Source organism: Bipolaris maydis, assembly GCF_028858645.1.
Source record: "Bipolaris maydis strain C4 unplaced genomic scaffold PSV08scaffold_18, whole genome shotgun sequence".
Lineage (NCBI taxonomy): Eukaryota > Fungi > Ascomycota > Dothideomycetes > Pleosporales > Pleosporaceae > Bipolaris > Bipolaris maydis.
This window is the reverse complement of record NW_027093874.1, coordinates 524,279-543,448: the sequence shown is the minus strand read 5'-3', so window position 1 is coordinate 543,448 and position 19,170 is coordinate 524,279. Positions and strand designations below refer to the sequence as shown.

The 19,170-nt window shown below is 51.6% G+C and overlaps 8 protein-coding genes across 8 annotated transcripts; 4 read left to right on the top strand and 4 right to left on the bottom strand.

The window, feature by feature from the left end:
• Nucleotides 1–1,412: 1,412 nt before the first annotated feature.
• Nucleotides 1,413–2,829, top strand: PSV08DRAFT_366697 (uncharacterized protein; the record flags this gene model as incomplete). The annotated part of the gene is made up of 5 exons (XM_014220483.2): nucleotides 1,413–1,434; nucleotides 1,484–1,552; nucleotides 1,610–1,695; nucleotides 1,777–2,200; nucleotides 2,389–2,829. The coding sequence occupies 5 exons, from the start codon at nucleotides 1,413–1,415 to the stop codon at nucleotides 2,808–2,810; spliced, it is 1,023 nt and encodes a 340-aa protein (XP_014075958.2). The 3' UTR covers nucleotides 2,811–2,829.
• A 305-nt stretch (nucleotides 2,830–3,134) lies between these two features.
• On the bottom strand, nucleotides 3,135–4,505 carry PSV08DRAFT_342243 (uncharacterized protein). Its single transcript, XM_014220482.1, has one exon. The coding sequence runs from the start codon at nucleotides 4,439–4,441 to the stop codon at nucleotides 3,200–3,202; it is 1,242 nt and encodes a 413-aa protein (XP_014075957.1). The 5' UTR covers nucleotides 4,442–4,505; the 3' UTR covers nucleotides 3,135–3,199.
• A 797-nt stretch (nucleotides 4,506–5,302) lies between these two features.
• PSV08DRAFT_232906 (uncharacterized protein) lies at nucleotides 5,303–6,763 on the bottom strand (the record flags this gene model as incomplete). Its single annotated transcript, XM_014220481.2, has 2 exons — nucleotides 5,303–5,338; nucleotides 5,397–6,763. 2 exons carry the CDS (start codon nucleotides 6,761–6,763, stop codon nucleotides 5,314–5,316), a joined length of 1,392 nt encoding a protein of 463 aa, XP_014075956.2. The 3' UTR covers nucleotides 5,303–5,313.
• Nucleotides 6,764–7,586: 823 nt separating this feature from the next.
• PSV08DRAFT_342211 (mitochondrial K+-H+ exchange-related-domain-containing protein) lies at nucleotides 7,587–8,818 on the top strand. Its single transcript, XM_014220480.2, has one exon. The coding sequence runs from the start codon at nucleotides 7,959–7,961 to the stop codon at nucleotides 8,565–8,567; it is 609 nt and encodes a 202-aa protein (XP_014075955.2). The 5' UTR covers nucleotides 7,587–7,958; the 3' UTR covers nucleotides 8,568–8,818.
• PSV08DRAFT_342205 (RmlC-like cupin domain-containing protein) lies at nucleotides 8,756–9,391 on the bottom strand. Its single transcript, XM_014220479.2, has one exon. It carries the CDS (start codon nucleotides 9,379–9,381, stop codon nucleotides 8,800–8,802), a length of 582 nt encoding a protein of 193 aa, XP_014075954.1. The 5' UTR covers nucleotides 9,382–9,391; the 3' UTR covers nucleotides 8,756–8,799.
• Nucleotides 9,392–10,511: 1,120 nt separating this feature from the next.
• On the top strand, nucleotides 10,512–13,370 carry PSV08DRAFT_212167 (Cullin; the record flags this gene model as incomplete). The annotated part of the gene is made up of 3 exons (XM_014220478.1): nucleotides 10,512–10,561; nucleotides 10,811–12,881; nucleotides 12,937–13,370. 3 exons carry the CDS (start codon nucleotides 10,512–10,514, stop codon nucleotides 13,123–13,125), a joined length of 2,310 nt encoding a protein of 769 aa, XP_014075953.1. The 3' UTR covers nucleotides 13,126–13,370.
• Nucleotides 13,371–13,501: 131 nt separating this feature from the next.
• PSV08DRAFT_232895 (glycoside hydrolase) lies at nucleotides 13,502–15,415 on the bottom strand (the record flags this gene model as incomplete). Its single annotated transcript, XM_014220477.1, has 1 exon — nucleotides 13,502–15,415. The coding sequence occupies one exon, from the start codon at nucleotides 15,413–15,415 to the stop codon at nucleotides 13,502–13,504; it is 1,914 nt and encodes a 637-aa protein (XP_014075952.1).
• A 1,342-nt stretch (nucleotides 15,416–16,757) lies between these two features.
• On the top strand, nucleotides 16,758–18,364 carry PSV08DRAFT_232892 (uncharacterized protein). The gene has a single exon (XM_014220476.2). The coding sequence runs from the start codon at nucleotides 17,116–17,118 to the stop codon at nucleotides 18,082–18,084; it is 969 nt and encodes a 322-aa protein (XP_014075951.2). The 5' UTR covers nucleotides 16,758–17,115; the 3' UTR covers nucleotides 18,085–18,364.
• The last annotated feature ends 806 nt before the right edge of the window (nucleotides 18,365–19,170 follow it).

The following is a 19,170-nucleotide window of genomic DNA, read 5'->3' as shown; positions in this document are numbered from 1 at the left end:
GAGGAAGCTCTGGTGATCGTAATACTAAGTGCAATCCGCCATCCCACCTTTGTTTCGCTACGTACGTACTACGTAATGAACATCACAATCTTCTAATGTCCACAGATCAAAATCTGCCAGTCCAATCAACGCACCTGGATAGACATCTGACACTTTTTTTCCAACCCACACATCCAAGAATCAGGTAACGCTCCATCAAGGTAAGTTACAAGCAAGTGTACGCCTATGTAGTGGTTGCGCAGAACCCATGTGTTGGCGCTCCAAATCACTAGGGCCTTGGCAACTGGCCGTTCACCAAGTCGTCCGATGCCTACTAGTCGTCACCACTCTTGCTTTTTTCTCTCTCTCTCTTGCTGTTTGGTAAACATACCCCGCATCCAAATCTGTTGTTGCAGTGAGGATCCAAAACATTCCTTGGTATGATCTACGCCAAGTCGGAGGTGTTCGTGGTCTTGGTCTTACGTAGTTTTTGTGCGCTTTTGGTACTGGTTTTTTTTGCTTGTTTTCCTGCCTGTTTTCCAATCGAGAGAACGGCTATTCAGCCGTAGTGGTACTTGGCAAAGGTATCGAGAATAGAGACTGAGTATGAACATGTATGATTGTTTATAGCAACGGCTACCAGAAGGCTGGGTGTGTTGCTGCAAAATTGATGTCCTCGTTCTTCTCCGCTCTTCACTTCTACGCTGTCATGATTTTCATCAAGTTCATCTCTGCGCAATTTGGGATATTATCTCAATCTATCCAATTCCTACACTTCCAGCTTATTTAGTTTCGTACAGCTGTTGAGACAATGATTTCTCGGCTCACGTTTCGTCAGTCCACGTCTCAAGACATGATCTTCTTACATCTGAACTTGGCTGCATTTTGGCAATCAAAACGATAACAATCTTCCCAGTCTCATGTATTAACCTCCTACCAAATACATTTCGTCTCTCAAAGTCAGTCTGATCGTCGCAAACTAGTAATACTATACCAACAAAGCTGTCATATCTCACTGTCATCTCACTTTCCACTAGTATCCTAACATAAGCCCTACGACTGAGCGATCTCAGCCGCCTTTCAGAAGGGTTTGGAACCTGACAGGTACCAAGCCGTTACCGTCTTGCCCAATTAGTCTGCTTTTCTCCTCACTGTGAGGGCCAGAGGCGCCAAGTACGCTGCATATATCGTCACGGATGCCTCACTCCTCACTCAGACCTTCCGATTCCCACAATACCATTCACTTCACCATGCAAACGCATCACTACATCCTGCAAGGAGCTCGGCTTCAAGCTTGGCTTGTGCTCAAAAAAATACGCACCTAAAGATTGCTTACCCGTTATCCCCTCTGTCTTCTCCTCACCAACATCCCACAATCCCTCTGACCAAACCACTAACTCCGGTGGTCTTGCCTCGGTTTACCACTCAACAAGATGGACGCCATCGAGCTCGCAGGTAATTATGACACGCCCGACAAGACTTTGATCAGTTCTCACAGCAACAGCCGTCCAAAAACTTCTCAAGGAGCTTCGCCTCTACGCCACCTACGGTTCCGCCAATGCGAACGATCCAGGTAAGTGTGACACAACCGCCTTCAGTGGCCTCCTCTGCTCAGTACTGACATGCAAAGATCCATTTGATGAGATACGTCAAGCCAAATTCGGCAACGCACTCGCATACGAAGAAAGCCAGGACATAATCCTCGATCCCACAAAAGTACCATCCTCTCCCTTCCCCCCCCAAACCATTCCAGATCCAAAAAAAAGAATCTAACCTCCCAAACCCACCTCGCCACAGAACCTCCCCTTCCTCCCCACCGAAATCCTCAGCGAAATCATGTCTCACGCCACGCCCTCGGACCTCTCCTCCCTGCGTCAAACCAGCAAGCGCTTCCGCTTCGCCGCCAAATCCCTCTTCGGTAAGCGCCTCGTCAACTCCCGCACCCTATACCCTACCTACACGAGCCTGTCCTCGTTCCTGGCCTTGCTCCTCGTAGACCCGGCCTACCCCCACTTAGTCCGCAACCTGTCGCTGGTAAGTGAGCACGCGGCGCCCAACCCGTACGGCTACGACTGGGCGTGGGAGGAGCTGCAGAACAAGGAGCGCACGGTGGCTACGCGTGTGGATCGCGTCATCAAGAAGAGCATTGAGATGCGGCATGAGCGGTGGTGTGCGAGTAGTGCGACGTTTGTGTTTGGTGGGGGTTATAGGGATATGTTGAGTAAGTTATCCCCCGTCTTTTACCTCCCCGTCTCGCTTTTTTTTCTTTTTTTTTTGCATTTACCTCTATCCTTTCCTTTCCTTTCCTTTTCTTTCACCATCTATGTTGCGTTTGAGGCGTGTGTTTGTTTGTGTGTGTGTGTGTGTGTGTATGTCACGGGTAACTCATTACAATACCCCACCCGTCAGCTATCTTGTTTAAACGCCTCCCTGCGCTTCAGACGATCCACCTGCGTAAGCTCTTTATTGGTGAGAACATCCCCGGTCCCGATGGCATCGAGTTTCTCCAGGGAGCACTACAGGATCTGTCGTTTTACCGCCCTGGATTGCCGGTCAATCGTGTCCTTTATGGCGAGTGGCAGTACGACATGTTGTATCAGTGCATTACGACGCTCATTGATGAGTATGGCGACGAGTACATCTGGGAGGGGGCAGGACCCCAGGCAGATTGTAGGACGGATGCTATCGCTGCGGTGAAGAGGGCCCGGAGCAAGGCTGTTGTTGTCAAGACGAAGAGGGGAGTTGTTCAGGAAATCGACGAGGAGTCTGATGAGGAGATGTATGACGAGGATTCTGACGAGGAGATGTTCGACGAGGAGGACGACGACTGAAGAGGAGTACCGATGCTCCCATCGAACAACGTTGATTGACTTTCCTGAACCTCCGATTTGAGGGGGTGAGACGGAAGTTTGGGCTGCTACTGGGTCGATTGTACGAAGATTGAGACCTTGTGGATTGTCCTTGATGGACTGAGATTGATGTTTTTCGATGAACTGAGATTGTGGCTTGAGAAGGGATACCCGCGAAGGTGGACGAAGAAGATTGAGGTATGGTGGTGGTGGAGAGAGAAAAGTCAACAGTAGTAGCCCCACGACGACAATTTCAACTAAACGACAACATACAACAGAAACACGACATAGTCGGACACAAGGGTACGCAATATCACGGTGGAAATTTCAAGCTTTTCTTTCTTTTTTGCGTGATATACGTGTACATGTCCTCATTCAACTCTATCCCCAAACGCAAACATCATCCAGTTTTTCCCTAGCTGGGCTACTCCATCTTCCAACCCCCACCCCTTAATCTTACATATCCTACGCACAATATCTTCAAGCCTCCTATCCATTTCTTCACCTGCAGTGTGCAAGTCGCTCTCAACAAGCAGCATATGATCCGGCACCGTCTTGACCATTTCCACAAAACTCTCCGGTGTCTCCTCATCCATCCTATCCGAGAGATTAATCGCAGTACTGAAGCTCGCGTAGATCTGTGCCGGAATGGCGGGATTGAGATATTGCTTGAAATTCGACACGTTGCCCGAGTAAGAATGGAGACAGATTCGTGGTGGATAGGGTTTTGCTTCTCCTCCCTTTCCCGTGCCACTCGTTCCCTCTGCGTCCGCTTCAATCGCAGCTTCAGCAGCCGGATGATCCACTCCACGTTTCTTGCGCTCCCGCTTACTCATCACCTGCTTCTCATGCCCCTTCCAGAGCTCGGATAGCACTTCCAATACTAGTCCGTGGGCTTGAACTCCGTGCACGCTTACTCCCCGGTTCATCTCCGCTGCGAGCTGGAGTTGCAGTTTAAAAATCTTTTTCTGGTGCGAGGGACTCGCTCGAAAGGGTGTTAGGCGGCGTCCTTCGCGCCCGCCGGGAGTCAGACTGTTGTCACGTTTGCACCAGAGATCGTGATTTCCGGTCCAGGATTCAGGAATGCGGAAAGAGCGGTCTAGTCCAATTTCTCCGACAAGAGCATATGGATATTGCTGTAGCTGGCGGCGGGTGTTGGATAAGAACGTGCTAAATGGGGTGGGATCGGGGAGGGAGAGGTAGGTCTGGATGTCTTCTTCGCTGGGGTTTTCGCGAAAGGGATGTAGGGCTGTTTTGTAGTGTTCGATTTTGGCTTCTCCAGTGAGATTCCCTTGTTCTTTGAAACTACTATCTGGGTCGATATCTGACGTGAGGTACATTTGGTGTGAGAACCACGGGTGCCATCCGAAACATGGTACGATGCATTCTTCTCTTAACCATTGGGAGCGATCTGCAGATCTTATGGTGTGTTTATCTGCTGTAGCAGAGACAAGATCTTGGTCTTCGGCTCTTGTTGCCATGACTGTGAGTACTCGCGCTTTCATATTTTGTATTGTTTCGATGCTGGACATGGTATCGGTTGGATGGCAATGTGCATCATAGATACCCATATGCCATGGGAAATTTTCTTCATTGCTACTGTTCGTCGCCATTGTTTTCAATATAATATACTTTGTTGAATCAACCCTCCTTAAAACTGTATCTGATGTTTGGGTTGAAAGTTTGAAATGGGGGTCTTGAGTATGACGTAGACGTGAGGCTAGTCGGAGTAGCTTTTTTCCGCCTCCCGCCATCAAAGGGCCTTCTACGCTGCATGGGTCGGTAGGGTATCCTCACCGGTCGATGGGCGGGGAATTTAGTTCCACAAAATCCAAAAAGGAAAAAATAGGGCAGATATAACCTGTTAACACTCAACATGTCTTGCATTTGAACTACCCAAAAACTATGCTATGTACAACAAAAGGGGATGCTATTTTACATGGCCTCCGCCTTATTCGCTTCATTACAACTAGTCCTTGTCACCCATCTGACAGGGCGTCTCGCATGCCAACAAGACGCAACTAGGAAAAACAAAGAATAAAAACAAAAATATACACACAGATGCATAAACCCCATTGCACCTTGTTCCCCCCCACCGGACAATTAGGGAAAAAGAAATATGATGCAGACTTGTATAGGCCGTGGTAGGTGTGTACTAGCAAAACAAAGCAAAGAAAGGAAACCTCGCCAATGATGGATAACCCCAAGAGATGAACGCCATAGCTATGCCAACTTTATGGAGCTCAAGAGTAAAACGACTTAATGGAAGGAGCACGAGAATGCAGGCGGCTAGGAAAACGGAGGGGGTGTGAAGACGTAGGAAGCCGTTGCTTGGATGACGAGGCTGATGCATGTCGGAGGGCGTAGTTGGATTTGGTACTGCGCTTGGGCAAAATAATATCAGTCACCAGCTGAGGACTGTGTCTAGTATACTACAAGGGTGTGAAGGAGTGTGAAGAATATAGAGGCGGTGACGGTCAAGGCACTACCTTGCTACACGGTGGATCAACCTAGGCAAGCATGTTAGTGACAAAGGGAAGGATGATGATGGTCAGGCAAGTCATGTACCTTAGAGTGCTAATAGCAAATGTGGCAATCCACGCAATGAGGGCAATGAAGAGCGTGGCCGTCAGGCCCTTTTGTCGCTCACAAATGCTCGTTCTGTAAGGGCAAGCATTTTCGCTGCCGGATTCAACGCATACCCATTTCTCATCAGTGAGGGCCTGAAAAGCTAAACTAAGGTTGGCAGACTCGAAGACAATAAAGGCCAGGTCGAGGAAAATCAACGACATTTTGGCATTGTGTGAACGCAGTCCGAGGGGTTTGGACGTGTACTCGTCGTAGGTGATGTAGAGGGTGTAGATGATTGCTACAATGTCGACAAGGATGGCCATCCATGTCGATGAGTTGTTGTTACAGCCATTGTTATCGGAATGGCGGTAGATGGAAGCTGCTAGAGAGAGGGCGAGAGTAGAAAAGATGAGGACACAGGCACGGATCACGGCAGGGACCATGGGATGGTTCATCACGGTGTTGTGGAAACGTACGAATGCGCGCCTTCTTTTCTCCGATGTGAAGAGCCAGAAACCCTTGATCTGTTCCTTGGGCGCAGTCTCGCCAATGGGCTCCCACTTTTGCTCGAGGTCGGGCATGTTTTCCCTCATCCAGTCGTCGTCTACAATCTGGCCGCGTGACGAGATGGGGCGATCGAGGTTGGAGCCCTGGGTGAACTGTTTCCATTTGGGAGCACTGTCGCTAACGGGGGTGCCAAGGGTGACGGGGGCGCCCTCGCGGACATGGTCAAACTTGCGACCCGGGACGTTTGACTTTGGCGTCGGGCAGAAGTTGTGGTTTGCATGGCGGACCGTGGTGGGCGTCCGAGGCAGGAGGAAAGAGGTGGCATCGGCATCGTCCTCGTCTTCGGCAGACTGGACCCAAGGAGGCAGTGAGCGTACGGCACGCTGGCGTTCCCTGTTCTCCGCGCTCGCGGTCAGGCTTCGGTTCGAGGACGCCAGGGTGCGCGGAGTGCTGGAGATGGAGTACGACTGGCTCTTCCGGGCGGGGCCTCCGTCGTGGCTGTCCTTGGAGACGCCCGAGACGGCGCTGATTCGGGACTGGGGGCGCTGGAACGAGTGCGGGTGCGAGTGCAGCGACGAGGCCGAGGGCGGCGGGATGGGCGAGGGCAGCAGTCTGTTTGGCTGTGCTGGGGCGGGAGTGGGAGTAGGAGTGGGAGTGGTGGAGGCCGAGGACGAGGGCGGAGGCGAGGACGAGGTCATGGCTGGGGCGTTGGAGGAGGCATTTGGGCTGGAGACGTGGGCGCTCCCCTGGGCGGCAGCCACGTCTGGGCGAAGGAAGGCGGCCGTGTCCGTGAGGCCAACAGGGTCGATGTCATTGTTGTCCGTCTTTGTGGGCTCGCCCATGGGCGTGCTGGTCATGCTTGTCGGAGGATGTGAGGGGCGTCCTCGTCGCACCAGCGGTTCCCTTGAACAAGGCGCCCGTCCCTGATGTCAGATGTTGCGCCCAAGTGCAAGCAAGATTCGAAGGGGGTTGGTTGGAAGCTTGGCGCCAACGCAGCGCGGCCGAGGAGCAGTTAGGTGGGAGCAAAGTAAACAAGTCGCGCACACAGCATCGTCCGGCAGGGCGGCGGTCTGGCGAGGCGGGCGGGCGCAGCAGACAGCGCAGACAGGTCAGACAGGCCAGGCGGCGCGGGTGCTGTGTGTTGAGCGTTGGAGCGGTGCCGTCAAAGTGTGGGTGGTGGAGCGTCGTGAGGCCCGTTCACCCCAAGGCCAGAGGTTGGCTGCATCTGGGAGATTGCTTGTCGGCCGATCTTTAGCTTGCCACCCATCCACCCGCCTGCAGCCTCGAAAGAGTCGCCATACCCCTCCGGCCCTGTGTATTCTACACTACACCTGCTGGACTTTGTTTTTTTCCTCTAGGACTACTCGACTCTAGCATGCACTGCCAGTGCCTGCACAGCCTGCGCCGCACAGCCACAGGGCCGCTCTGTCGCCACAATGCGCTGGCTGGGCCATGGTGGTCGCAGGCTTTAATAACCTGACGTAGGCTCACCTGCTCATGCATCTGCGCCATTGCGTGCTGACATACATGCTGCACACTACACGACTACTTGCATATTTACATACTGACGTAGTAGTCCCATCGGCTTGTTGCGCGCTATCCCCGCTTACCTAATCAGCCCACCCTCTGCGCCAATACCACCCAGTCCCCGCACCCACCACCAAAACCTCTCTCACGATGCGTCTCTTCCTGCTGCCCATCTCCACCCGTCGCTCCCTCATCTACTGCGAGAAGCTGCACGAAAAGGCCCCAAAGGATCGCTCCCTCTATGACAAAATCACCCTCAAGGCGAGCGAGACGTGGGTGGCTTGGGAAAAGGACCAAAAAGCCGTGTGGGACTGGAAGCGCAAAGTGACCTTCTACGGCAACCAGGCATTGACGCGCATCCCCTACGAAGAATGGGGCCTCAAGACCATCCCCGCCCTCACCGCCAAGCGGAGGCAGGAAATCCTCGACGGCAAGGCAAAATATGAGGTCCTCTTCCCAGGAAAATATCTGCCCCAGGAGAGGGTCCCCAGCCTGCTTGAGAAGCTGGCCAAGGAGAGGCAGAACATGCACCGCTCCAAACTCATCTGGAGCGTCGTCATCATGCCCTTCACTGCCCCCTTCATGCTCGTCCCCATCATTCCCAATCTGCCCTTTTTCTACGTCCTCTACAGGGCCTGGTCGCATTGGAAAGCCCTCGGCGGCGCACGACACCTCGAGTTCCTTCTGAAGCACAACCTCCCCAAACCCAATCCGTCATGGACCCTGGACGAACTCTACACCGCAGGACTCATGTACCCCACCCGTGCCCTTTCCCGCGCCGCACCCCGCCCAACCCCGCAGCAGGCCCAACAAGTGGCCGCCGTGGTCCACCAGCAGACCAACAACGAGACCGAAGACGTCATGGTCCTGCAGCGCTGGAACGGCAAGCTCATTGCTGAGCAGTTCAATCTGCCAGACATGGAGGTTGAGATTGAGCGGGCAGTCAGCCAGGTGGAAAAGGCCATCAAGTCAAAGGAAGAGCGCATGGAGGAAAAGATCGAGCAGGAAAAGGCTGTTGGCAGCAATGGCACTCGAGCCAAGGATGCCTTGCCCAAGGAAATCCTTGAAAAGATCCATGACAAGGCTGAAGACGTTGCTGAAGATACCAATCCTGGAATGAACAAGGCCCACTAATTTTGAAGATGCTTGAACGAAGACGATGTATAATTTCCACAAAATGAGACATGTACCATATCGCGCTGGGCGTTGGGAGGATTTTTGATGTATTATACCACACATAGAAGGATCACCAAATCTGTACGAGTAGATGCCCTGCGAAAGAAATACAAAAAAAACGGTCGTTACGAGCTTGTGATCCTGGAGTGATGCACCAGCACAAGACTCCAGGCTTACCCATACGTCTCCATCACAGCTCACTCTTATCTCCACGAAACTGGTCCAATTTCTCCTTCTCCCAAACAGCCGGTCCATCGTCCCCATACAGTGGATCTTTCTTCAACCATTCTACACGGCCCACCGCTTCTGCTTGGCTTTCCTCGCTCTTTTTTCCATAGCACATGTCCCAGCTACACCCCTTTGGATAACTCCCCACCATGGTGAACCCCCCGTCTACATCCTCCACCAACCGATGTCCAACCCCAGCCGGCACAAGCACGGCGTCTCCCGCGCTTACTTCGGCTTCTACCTTGCCCGGATTAGATTCTCCTCCGAAAAGCAGTCGAGCACGCCCAGAAAAAATACACAGAAACTCGTGCGTCGTTGAGTGGTAGTGTGTCGTCGAGTACATTGTGTAGCGCCATTGCGGGGAAAGACCGTTGCGGGGGACATGGCTTTCTAGGGTCGAAGGAGAAGTTGATGGAGGAAAAGCCGAATGGTAGATAATAAGCGGATAGCCGTGTGGTGTGGTGTTTGGAATCAGAGCATGAGAGGGAATGTAGTGTGCGCTTATGCGTAGGGCAGATAGCGGCGTGAGGTGTAAAGAAGGCATTTTTTTTCTTGGCTTCGTTTTCTTAAAGAGCTTACTTGGTTTGATTTTACATGTGTGTAAGATCCTCAGAGATGTAATATCAGACTAGACTAGGAAAGTAGTAATATGGGATTGAGGGGTGCACCCTGGAGATGATACAAATTCATGATCGCTGAAATACGTCATCGGACAGGGAATAGAATTAATAGATGGAATGCTTGAATGCAAATAACTGATTTCCCATCCCTACAGGATTGATTGCAAGTCATCTTATTCAAAATACCTAACGACGGTCATCGGGGTATATTCATTTTTGAAAAATGTTTAGCATCTCCGAGATTCGCCACCTGTATGAGTGTGCTCCATCTGCCACCGAAAACAAGAGTAAAAGCAGTGGCAATAGCATCTCTCAAATCCACAGTCACCAGGTGCAATACGGTGAAACTTCTGACATTGATATTGACAACATCTGTCTTGTGTTCTCTATTGACAGTAAAGGTACTTGGACAACATTGTACTGAGCTAGATTGGTCAGCCAAGAGCATTTCTCCAAATACCCTCCCTCGCGACTACCCTGCATATGCACGAGTAGGCATGAGAGTATACATTGCCCAAAAGCGGTCCATCAGCCTGTCCGGGTATAAAATCCCGATGACTTTGGGCTGAACGAAGGCGGGTCTCGGTGTACAGCGAGGCTACGTGCAGCGTGAGCGGGACCCTTGCGAGTGCCAAGCCTCCCAGCCTAGCTCGGTGCTGCCTGAACAACTCAAGCACGCTGAAGTGACTCTCAAAACGTCGCCGCCTCCTACTCCCTTCTGGCACCTTCGTCTTGCACCCTTCTCCCTTCTCTTCACTTTGTGTCGGCGGGAAGTGCATACACTCCACTTAAGACGGAAGCCGAGCGCTCGGTATCTCTTAGACTCCCCACCGACCGCCCATCACTCCCCTCCACTCCGCCCTCTCCACACATAACTACCTTTACTCTCGCAACCGCCTTCACTCCACCAAGAGTTATAAACACCTCCGCGCCTGTGGCTGTTTGTTTGGTAATACGCTTGTCTGCGACACAGCGGCCCCGGTCCCCAAGAAGCTCCTCACGCGCAAGTCGCCCCCCGACGAGTGCCTCAGAGCACGCGACGTTATACTCCAATATGGCCTCTTCTATGCCACCTGTCCCTGCAAAGGACGATGTCAACGCTACGTGAGTACCTTTGAATACTTGATACGTTCCTTGTACCTTTTCCATATACTTGTGCAAGACGCCACGGCGAAGCCCGGATATCCTGCAAGACCACTCTTGAATAGTCTGGATGCAGCATGTTCACCCCTCAAACCAAGCGATTCACCTTTACGAGCGCAACCGGAGGGCGGCATCTAAAGCAATCATCATTCCTCATATCCCAACATTTACGTCATAGCTGAATTGGGACCATTTGCTAATGATTCACAGGTGGAAATATCTCGAAGCCGGCGTCGACAAAATCATGACCAACCTACGCGAGGGCGTCGATATGAAGACATACATGGGACTCTACACGGCGATCCACAACTTTTGTACTGCCCAGAAGGCTGTAGCGGGCTCTTCGTTCCACGCCGCTAACAACCGTGGAGGAGCTCACCTGCTCGGAGAGGATCTCTACCAGCACTTGATTGAATATCTCAAGGCACATCTGGCACAAGTACAGGCAGCGTCACGGCAGCATGTTGACGAAGCGCTCCTCCATTTTTACATCAAAGAGTGGAATCGGTACACGACGGCTGGACAATACAATAACCACCTGTTCCGTTACTTGAACCGCCATTGGGTGAAGCGCGAAATGGACGAAGGTAAGAAGAACATCTACGATATCTACACACTACATTTGGTGCGTTGGAAGGAAGATATGTTCACTGGCAGTCAAGAGAGCGTTATGCGGTCAGTGCTCAAGCTGGTCGAGAAGCAGCGAAACGGCGAGACTATCGAGCAGTCGCAAATCAAGTCAGTCGTAGATTCCTTCGTTTCGTTGGGTTTGGACGAGGCGGACAGTTCAAAGTCAACGTTGGACGTTTACAAAGAGTACTTTGAGAAGCCTTTCCTACAGGCCACAGCAGAGTACTACGACAATGAGTCAAAACAGTTCCTTGCAGAGAACAGTGTGGTAGAATACATGAAGAAGGCAGAGATTCGCCTGGAAGAGGAGAAGGAGCGCGTTCCCCTGTACCTGCTCAACGAGATAATGTCTCCGTTGATGCGAACATGTGAACAATCGCTCATCACCAACCACTCTCAAGCCCTCCGGGAAGAATTCCAAATTCTCCTCGATCATGACAAGGAAGAGGACCTTGGCCGGATGTATAAGCTGCTTGCCCGTGTTCCCGAGGGCCTCGATCCTTTGCGTTTGCGATTCGAGAACCACGTCCGCAAGGCTGGCTTGGCTGCCGTTGACAAGATTGCGCAAGATGGCGAAAACATTGAGCCCAAGGTCTACGTCGAGGCACTCCTTGAGGTTCACACTCAATATCAAGCGCTCGTCAACAAGGCCTTTAATGGAGAGTCTGAGTTTGTACGATCGCTGGATAATGCTTGCCGTGAGTTCGTGAACCGAAACAAGATCTGCAAGTCGGGTTCCAACAAGTCACCTGAGCTTCTCGCAAAGTATACCGATACACTGCTGAAGCGCTCCAACACCAAGATGAGCGAAGAGGACGATATGGAGAAGCTTCTCACACAGATCATGACTGTCTTCAAGTACATTGAGGATAAGGATGTTTTCCAGAAGTTCTATTCGCGCATGTTGGCCAAGCGCCTGGTCCAGACGACATCCGCGTCCGACGATGCCGAGACCAGCATGATTTCCAAGTTGAAGGAGGCCTGTGGTTTCGAATATACCAACAAGCTGCAGCGCATGTTCCAGGACATGCAAATTTCCAAGGACTTGAACACTGCTTTCAAAGAGTGGCAGGCTAACAACCTGGACGAGGCGGACATTAAGACCAACGTCGACGCATCATACCATATTCTTGGTACTGGTTTCTGGCCGCTGAACCCACCCACCACACCATTTACTCCTCCTCAACTCATTGTTCAGACTTATGACCGCTTCTCCCGCTTCTATAATCACAAGCACCAGGGCCGTAAGCTGACATGGTTGTGGCAGCTGTGCAAGGGAGAAGTCAAGGCCAACTACTGCAAGGTCGCAAACTTGAAGACTTCGCCAACATTCCAGGTCTCGACGTATCAGATGGCAATCATGTTGCTGTTCAATGACAGCGACACCGTCACGTACGATGAAATTGCCGAGTCGACCAAGCTGAACAAGGAGACTCTTGACCCCAGTTTGGGAGTATTCATCAAGGCCAAGGTTCTTCTCACTCAGCCCGAGAACGCCAAGCATGAGTCTGGTACCGTCTACAAGCTCAACACTGGCTTCAAGACCAAGAAGGTGAAGATGAACTTGAACATTGGTATCAAGTCTGAACAAAAGGCCGAAGCAGAGGACACGCACAAGACGATTGAGGAGGACCGCAAGCTACTTATTCAGGTATGTACTCACTTGATACATTTTCACATTGCACATCTCACTAACATTGCCACAGTCGGCCATTGTGCGTATCATGAAGTCGCGAAAGAAGATGAAGCATCAGCAACTCGTCTCTGAGACGATTCAGCAAATCAAGAATCGCTTCATGCCTCGTGTTCCCGACATCAAAAAGTGTATAGATATTCTGTTGGAGAAGGAGTACCTGGAACGTCTGGAGGGCGATGAGCTCGGTTACCTGGCATAAAGTAGCTTCCTGGAAGGCGTAAAGGTAGCACGGCAGGCATTCTTGAGTAATGAGTTATGCGGTTCCAATTTTCATGGGTTGGGTGTCCATTCAACATCATTGCGTTTTCCATGATGTTTTATCGTTTTGGCGTTTTTTGTAAAGGCAAGCAGCAATGGATGGGTGGGGTATTCTACCTATAGGGGTCATAGATGTGGATTTACGGCTATGAGCATCATTGTTTACACCTTGTTGGTCTGCCTTTTTTTTGGGATGAAAATTGAAAAAAGTGTAGATTGGCAGATGTGATGGCCAGGCTCATCATTACACATGTGTGTTGTTATTTCTTTCTCGAAAAACATTGCTTGATGATACGCCATCCCTCCTAGCCCTCTCCCTAAATCCTCTTATTTCTCTTGGGCCATGCATCCACCAACCCCTCATAAACCTTCACCTCGCTCACGCTGACCTTTTCTTGTCCCTCTCCCTCGGCGAAAACCCCAACACTCTTACTATCCGCATACCACGGCCTCACCCACGTACTCAGCGCAAACCGATCATTCGCATGCACCTCCACCACCCCACCATCCACCACAATCGTCAGATTCAGTGTCTCAATCCGCGAAGCATTGGCGTGGGTGGGTAAATCGAACAGCCGAAATAAACCCTCCTCATCGTACGCAGGTATGCCCTGCGTCGTATTCGCCGCCGCCGACGACCTCCCACGTTCCACACTGAGCCGCTCAGAGCCGATATCGTACACCACACGTGTCGTCTCATGCGCGCCGGAGAGAATCGTAAGTCCGGCCTTCAAACCCTGAGTACGCGCGGGGAAAGTCAGAGAAGCAGTAAGCATGTAGTGATTCTCCTTTGGTGTCTGGGCCAATTTGGATTGCTCGCCGGTAGACAGTTCATCCGCAGGCAACGTGATTACGTTTGTAGCCTCTGTCTTGAACGCAGTTGTGACTTCGCGAGCAATCTTCTGGCACAACGTCGCAAGACGTAGCGTCCCGTCTCCCGTCTCGCGCTCGACCCTCCACGCGCCGGTTTCGCGGGCGAGCGGCGTGTCGAGGACGTCGATGTAGCAGCAGGATAGTTCGCGGGGGAGAAGCAAGGAGCCTGTCCAGTTTTGCTGGGCCGTGGGGAAGGCAGAGGTGCCGTAGAGGTCGCCTGTGAGCCAGAGATATGTGATTGCGCGATCGGGGGCGCCGCTCGCCCAGCTGGGCTGCGAGTCTGCCGAGAGAAGCTTGCCGGCTGCCGCGTAGGCGGAGCGGCCTGCATCTAGTCTTCCTGCCATTGTCGGTTCAAAGACTAATTTGCCGTCGACGAGGGACTGGGTGCCGGCGACCCAGAGCATATCTCTTTCGTCGGAGACTTGGGGCACAATGGGTGCGTAGCTCCATTCTGCGCCTACGGTTAAGAAGGTCTCACCGGTTGAGGGATTGGCGCCATGTTCGTCCAAGGAAAAAATGTTTGCGACTTCAAAGTTGAAGCCCCAGCGGCCGGCCCAGTTGGATTCGGTCCAGGTGGTGTTTGCGGCTTCGTGCCAGTATTCGCCTATGTACTCCCAGGTTTGGAACAAGGCGGCGTCTGAGTCGTCGTATTGGGCGTAGAGGAAGAGGCTGGGGCCGACACCGTGGACGCCGCCCGAGATGAGGGTGTACCACGTATCTTTTTTCTTGCTGAGAAGAGAATCGAACTGCGGGCTTTGGAATACAAATGGGTCTCTGAATCCCGTTACGTTGACGGCGAAGGGAGGACTCGGGATAACTGGGCCGAACTTGGCTTTTGTAAAGTTTTTGCCGCCGTCCGTGGCGTAGGCTAGTGATTGTGTTTCGCTTCCCTTTGTGTAGCGGATTGTCCATTGGATGGGAAGGTAGCTGACGCTTGTGTAGAGGAGCGTGGGCGTGCCGTTTACACCTTTTTCAATCACACTGCCGTCAAAGACTGCAACGGGATCATTTATCCCGCCTGCCCGGATGAACGGTGCGGAATTGGGATTCAAGTCCTTGTATGTAACCAGATCGTTCGTCGTCGCGCCTGATGCCCCCAGATGCAGATATCCCACATGGAAAAGCCCAGTTGCAGGGTCTGTATAATGCATGCACGGATCTCCAATCTGGCCAAACGCCGGTAGAACATGTGCCTTGGGCCTCCAAGTGTCGAAAAGCGAGTTATTGGCTAGCGTAGAGAGATTTGGTGGAGCGGCATTGTAGTCGATAGTCGTAGATTGACGGACCAGAATCCGACTTGTTGCTTCCGTCACAAACGACAACACGACCACCAAATCGTGTGACGATGTGAATTTCATGACTGTAATATTAGTACTACTACGCTTTCACGCTGCGAAGGCGAACTGCTCTTCCGACAAGCCCAACAGCGAATGCGTGCCCCCGGCCATCTTTTTATCTGCCATTGAAGAAGAGGGGGAAGACAAGCTTGCTTAACCCGAATCGCAATGGGCAGCCTTGGCTTTATGACGACAGTTGCGATTTACCAGGACGATAGTTGCGGAATGTTTTTGCGGAGGGTTTTTTTTACCCCACAATAGGTCCGGAAGATCGGAGACGTTGCGATCGTTAGGCTAAGTATTGGTTTAGTGGTTACGTAGTTTTGTTGGCCGACCCACCGAAACGAGTAACGTTCAGTCGTGTGTCGGACCGAGAGGTTGGTTTCGTTGGTTCGCGGGCGCGTTGCTCGTTGAATCGCATTCGGGTGGAGCGGATGGTATTAGTGGAATGGGTTTGCTTGGCCAGTTGGGGTAGATGGATAAGACGGTGTTGCCAGCGAATCAGTTCACCGAAGTTTCTACTTGTTATCTTTGTTGTGACGATACGGTATATAATGCTGTATTTCTTTGGCGCGTAAGGACAATGGGATACAGGCTACTTGTGCAGCTGGATTCTAGAGAAAACATTCTTTTTGCAAATTTTTCGTCAGTATAGGCATGGCAGATACACATAATGAGAGGGATCAGCTCTATTTTCGGTCTCTGCTCCAGAAATGGGAAAAACGGTCGACAGAGTGTGCTGGCGGTGGGTTCAGTGGGGTCCATAGCCTGATTCAGGGTACCTGGAAGAGGATCGTATGCATAATTGTCTAATAAGTTGGAAGCGAGATCAAACACGTGAACAAGAAGAGCCAAGCTATTCATCTATTAAGCATAATACTTAAAACAAAGACATGGAGATTACTTGCACATATCACTCAACGTTGCCATACATTGACTTTCGGCTCGCCCCTCCACAGAGCTACCCTCAAGCGGTTTGTGAAAAGTGTAGCAGCTCATGCAGAAGCCGTATCAGCAAAAGCTGACCAGATATCAGACGAGAGTGACAAAAGGTGATACACTACAAGAAGTCGAGACTCCTAGGCGGTACAAAAATAGAGTCGGGTCGTGTGCAGAGACAACCATCGGCCTCGTTTGCATCCGAAAAGGATTTGAAAAATTCCTAATAGGGTACTGGATTGGCCCAAAGGAGTTCCAAGGTACTGTTGGCAAGCTATTGTAAGACGTCCAAGTAGGACGGGACTGGCGAGAGCAATGCGATGATTGGCGGGCCTCGTGACAGACAGCTCGGTTGCATGCCCCGTTACGTCAGCCGTGCCGCGGGTGCCTCTTTTGGCTAGCCCTCCCGCAATTCCAGAACGTGAACGCGTGCGCCGTCGATGAACAGTACCGTAGTTCACCTCGGCCTCGGTTCGCCATGGGGCGTCTCTCACCTCTTTTATGAACCGTGACTTCTTGCCGTGCAACCTGCCCTACTTAATTGTCGCGGCCATCACGATACCCAAACCCCACCTCGTCGCGCCCACTCACTCCCCTGGCACTTCCCTTCGCCTCTCTGCTGCCTGCGCCCATCTCGGCCCATACATACACATCCACACTGAAGCCCGCCCCGGACTGTGGCAACCAAGTGCGTCTGCGACCCACTTGGATACATAAATCTCACCGTCTTTTTCTCTCTTCGATAAGCCTCACCGGGACCTCTTTCAACCACGACCATCCATATGGTCATGGCAACCTTTCGCGAAGAAGCCGCCATGTCGGACCACCCAAATGTCCATATGCGCAACCAACACGAGTACACCTACCGTTTACCTGCGCCGCCTCGGATCGCCGTACCCCCGCCCACGCTTGTCTCCGAAATGCCGGGCCTGGCACTGAGCGACAGCCCCGGTGAAGAGTTGGACATGACCTTTCTGAAAGAGCTGGACCTTGAGCATATAGTACATAAAAATTCACTGCTTGAATGGGCATACGAGCGGCGCAGACAGGCCCAGATGATCTTGCCCTGGTTGTATCTTGGACCCATGATGGCAGCCAAGGACAAGGCCTTCCTCGAGCGCGAAGGTATCACCATGGCCCTGGCCGTTCGTGCGCAACCTAACAGTCTGGTGGGCGCAATGCAAGCCGCTAGCGAAGTCTGTCTTGAAGTGGGCAGTATCGAGGCCCCTACCTTTTACGCTCTCACCCCCAAATTCCCTGAGGCGACTCGGATGATCAACACACACGTGGCAAAAGTCCGACAGCACACGTTACAAACTAAGGGCGAAGCCATGCTCGGCAAAGCCCTAGTCTTCTGCGAGTCCGGTAACGAGAAGTCAGCAGCAGTAGTGGCCGCTTACCTAATGGAGACACTAAACGACTTCAACCACATCCGAGCCATGCAAATCTGTCAGGCACAACGCTTCTGCTCCAACTTTGACGATACGCTCAAGAACATATTACGGTCGTATTGGGATATCGTTGGAGCACGACGTACCATCGCCGCCTCGCAATACCAAACGCCGCATCGAAATGCCCAGAGCAACGGCCATCGACAGCCCGGCTCGCTATCACCTACACCGTCATCGTCGAAGCCCAAGCGATCACTCGAGGAAATGCGAGACGAAGATGCTGAAATGTATAGTGATGTAGAAGCATCAGACGCACTTCGCTTTGCCGATCGCGATGTGACCCCTTTCCAGGACCGCTAGCTAGCTAACATGTCCCTAGGCGTCTGGTGGGTCTATAGGTCTCTCTTTGTTTAGGTGTCGTTTTTTTTAGCATTATACCCAGCATGATACAGGGCGTTTGGCGGTTGGTGTTGGAGCTTGACAAGCTTGTCACGGTTTATGAGAATCAATCAGCGCATGCCACATGAGCAGCATGTGATAGACTCCTGTCTTAAGAATAGCGTGTGGAGCACCCTAGAGTAGGAATCGGTTGCTGGTTTTACTACATGAGAACATTCAAGCATGATTTCTTAGTTCTTGTTTTCCAAAGTTCTCGTGTTCATTGATGATTCCAGTCTTCTATTCTGGTTTGCTCACTCCTTGTGCCCCAGTCATGAGCAACTAGCAATTCGCGATCTGGTATCTTATTAAAATGGTGCCATAAGCTAGGGAAAGTATGCGTCTATTGCGACTTGTACTATGTTACTTGTATCTTTGATGTCCTACTAGTGGTATCCTCCGCATATGCTTGTAGCTACTATCTATATGTTTGTTCTCTATATCAGTAGTTATTGAAGCCTAGTCCACTATGTTATCTCAGTGCCTGTTCTTTTGAGGGAGTTACCTTCTTGTACAGAAATTAAAACTGAGGAGGGAAGTGAACGAAGTTTCCGGTTGGCCACCATGACATCTTCGCCTGCACTACACCGCTCGCTCATAGTCTTCTTGGCTCACCGTACTCGAGAATCTAGCAATTACCGACTTCTGTCTCGAATCAGCTTCAAAAAACTGTCAAATGCGGGCCAAGTGCACAGTAGTGCCATGAAGTGTCGTGTGGAGACACTGTGAAGTAGTCCCTTACTCCCAGAGTCCACACATATGCGGCATTTTGGGAGATATGGAAAGCTAACCATAGTCTACTTGTTGGGGTTACTATCAATAACATCATTGCCGCAGATTTGATAGTGAATTGAATTACCTGGAGCGTGATAGGCACAGCGGTGACGGTGAGTTCGACGTCCCACCAGTCCCAAAGTCTGCAGACCATAAGTCATCCAGCCATATCCAATACCTCTCATCCAGGGAATCCATCAACTCACCACCATCCGATTACTCTGATATATAGTC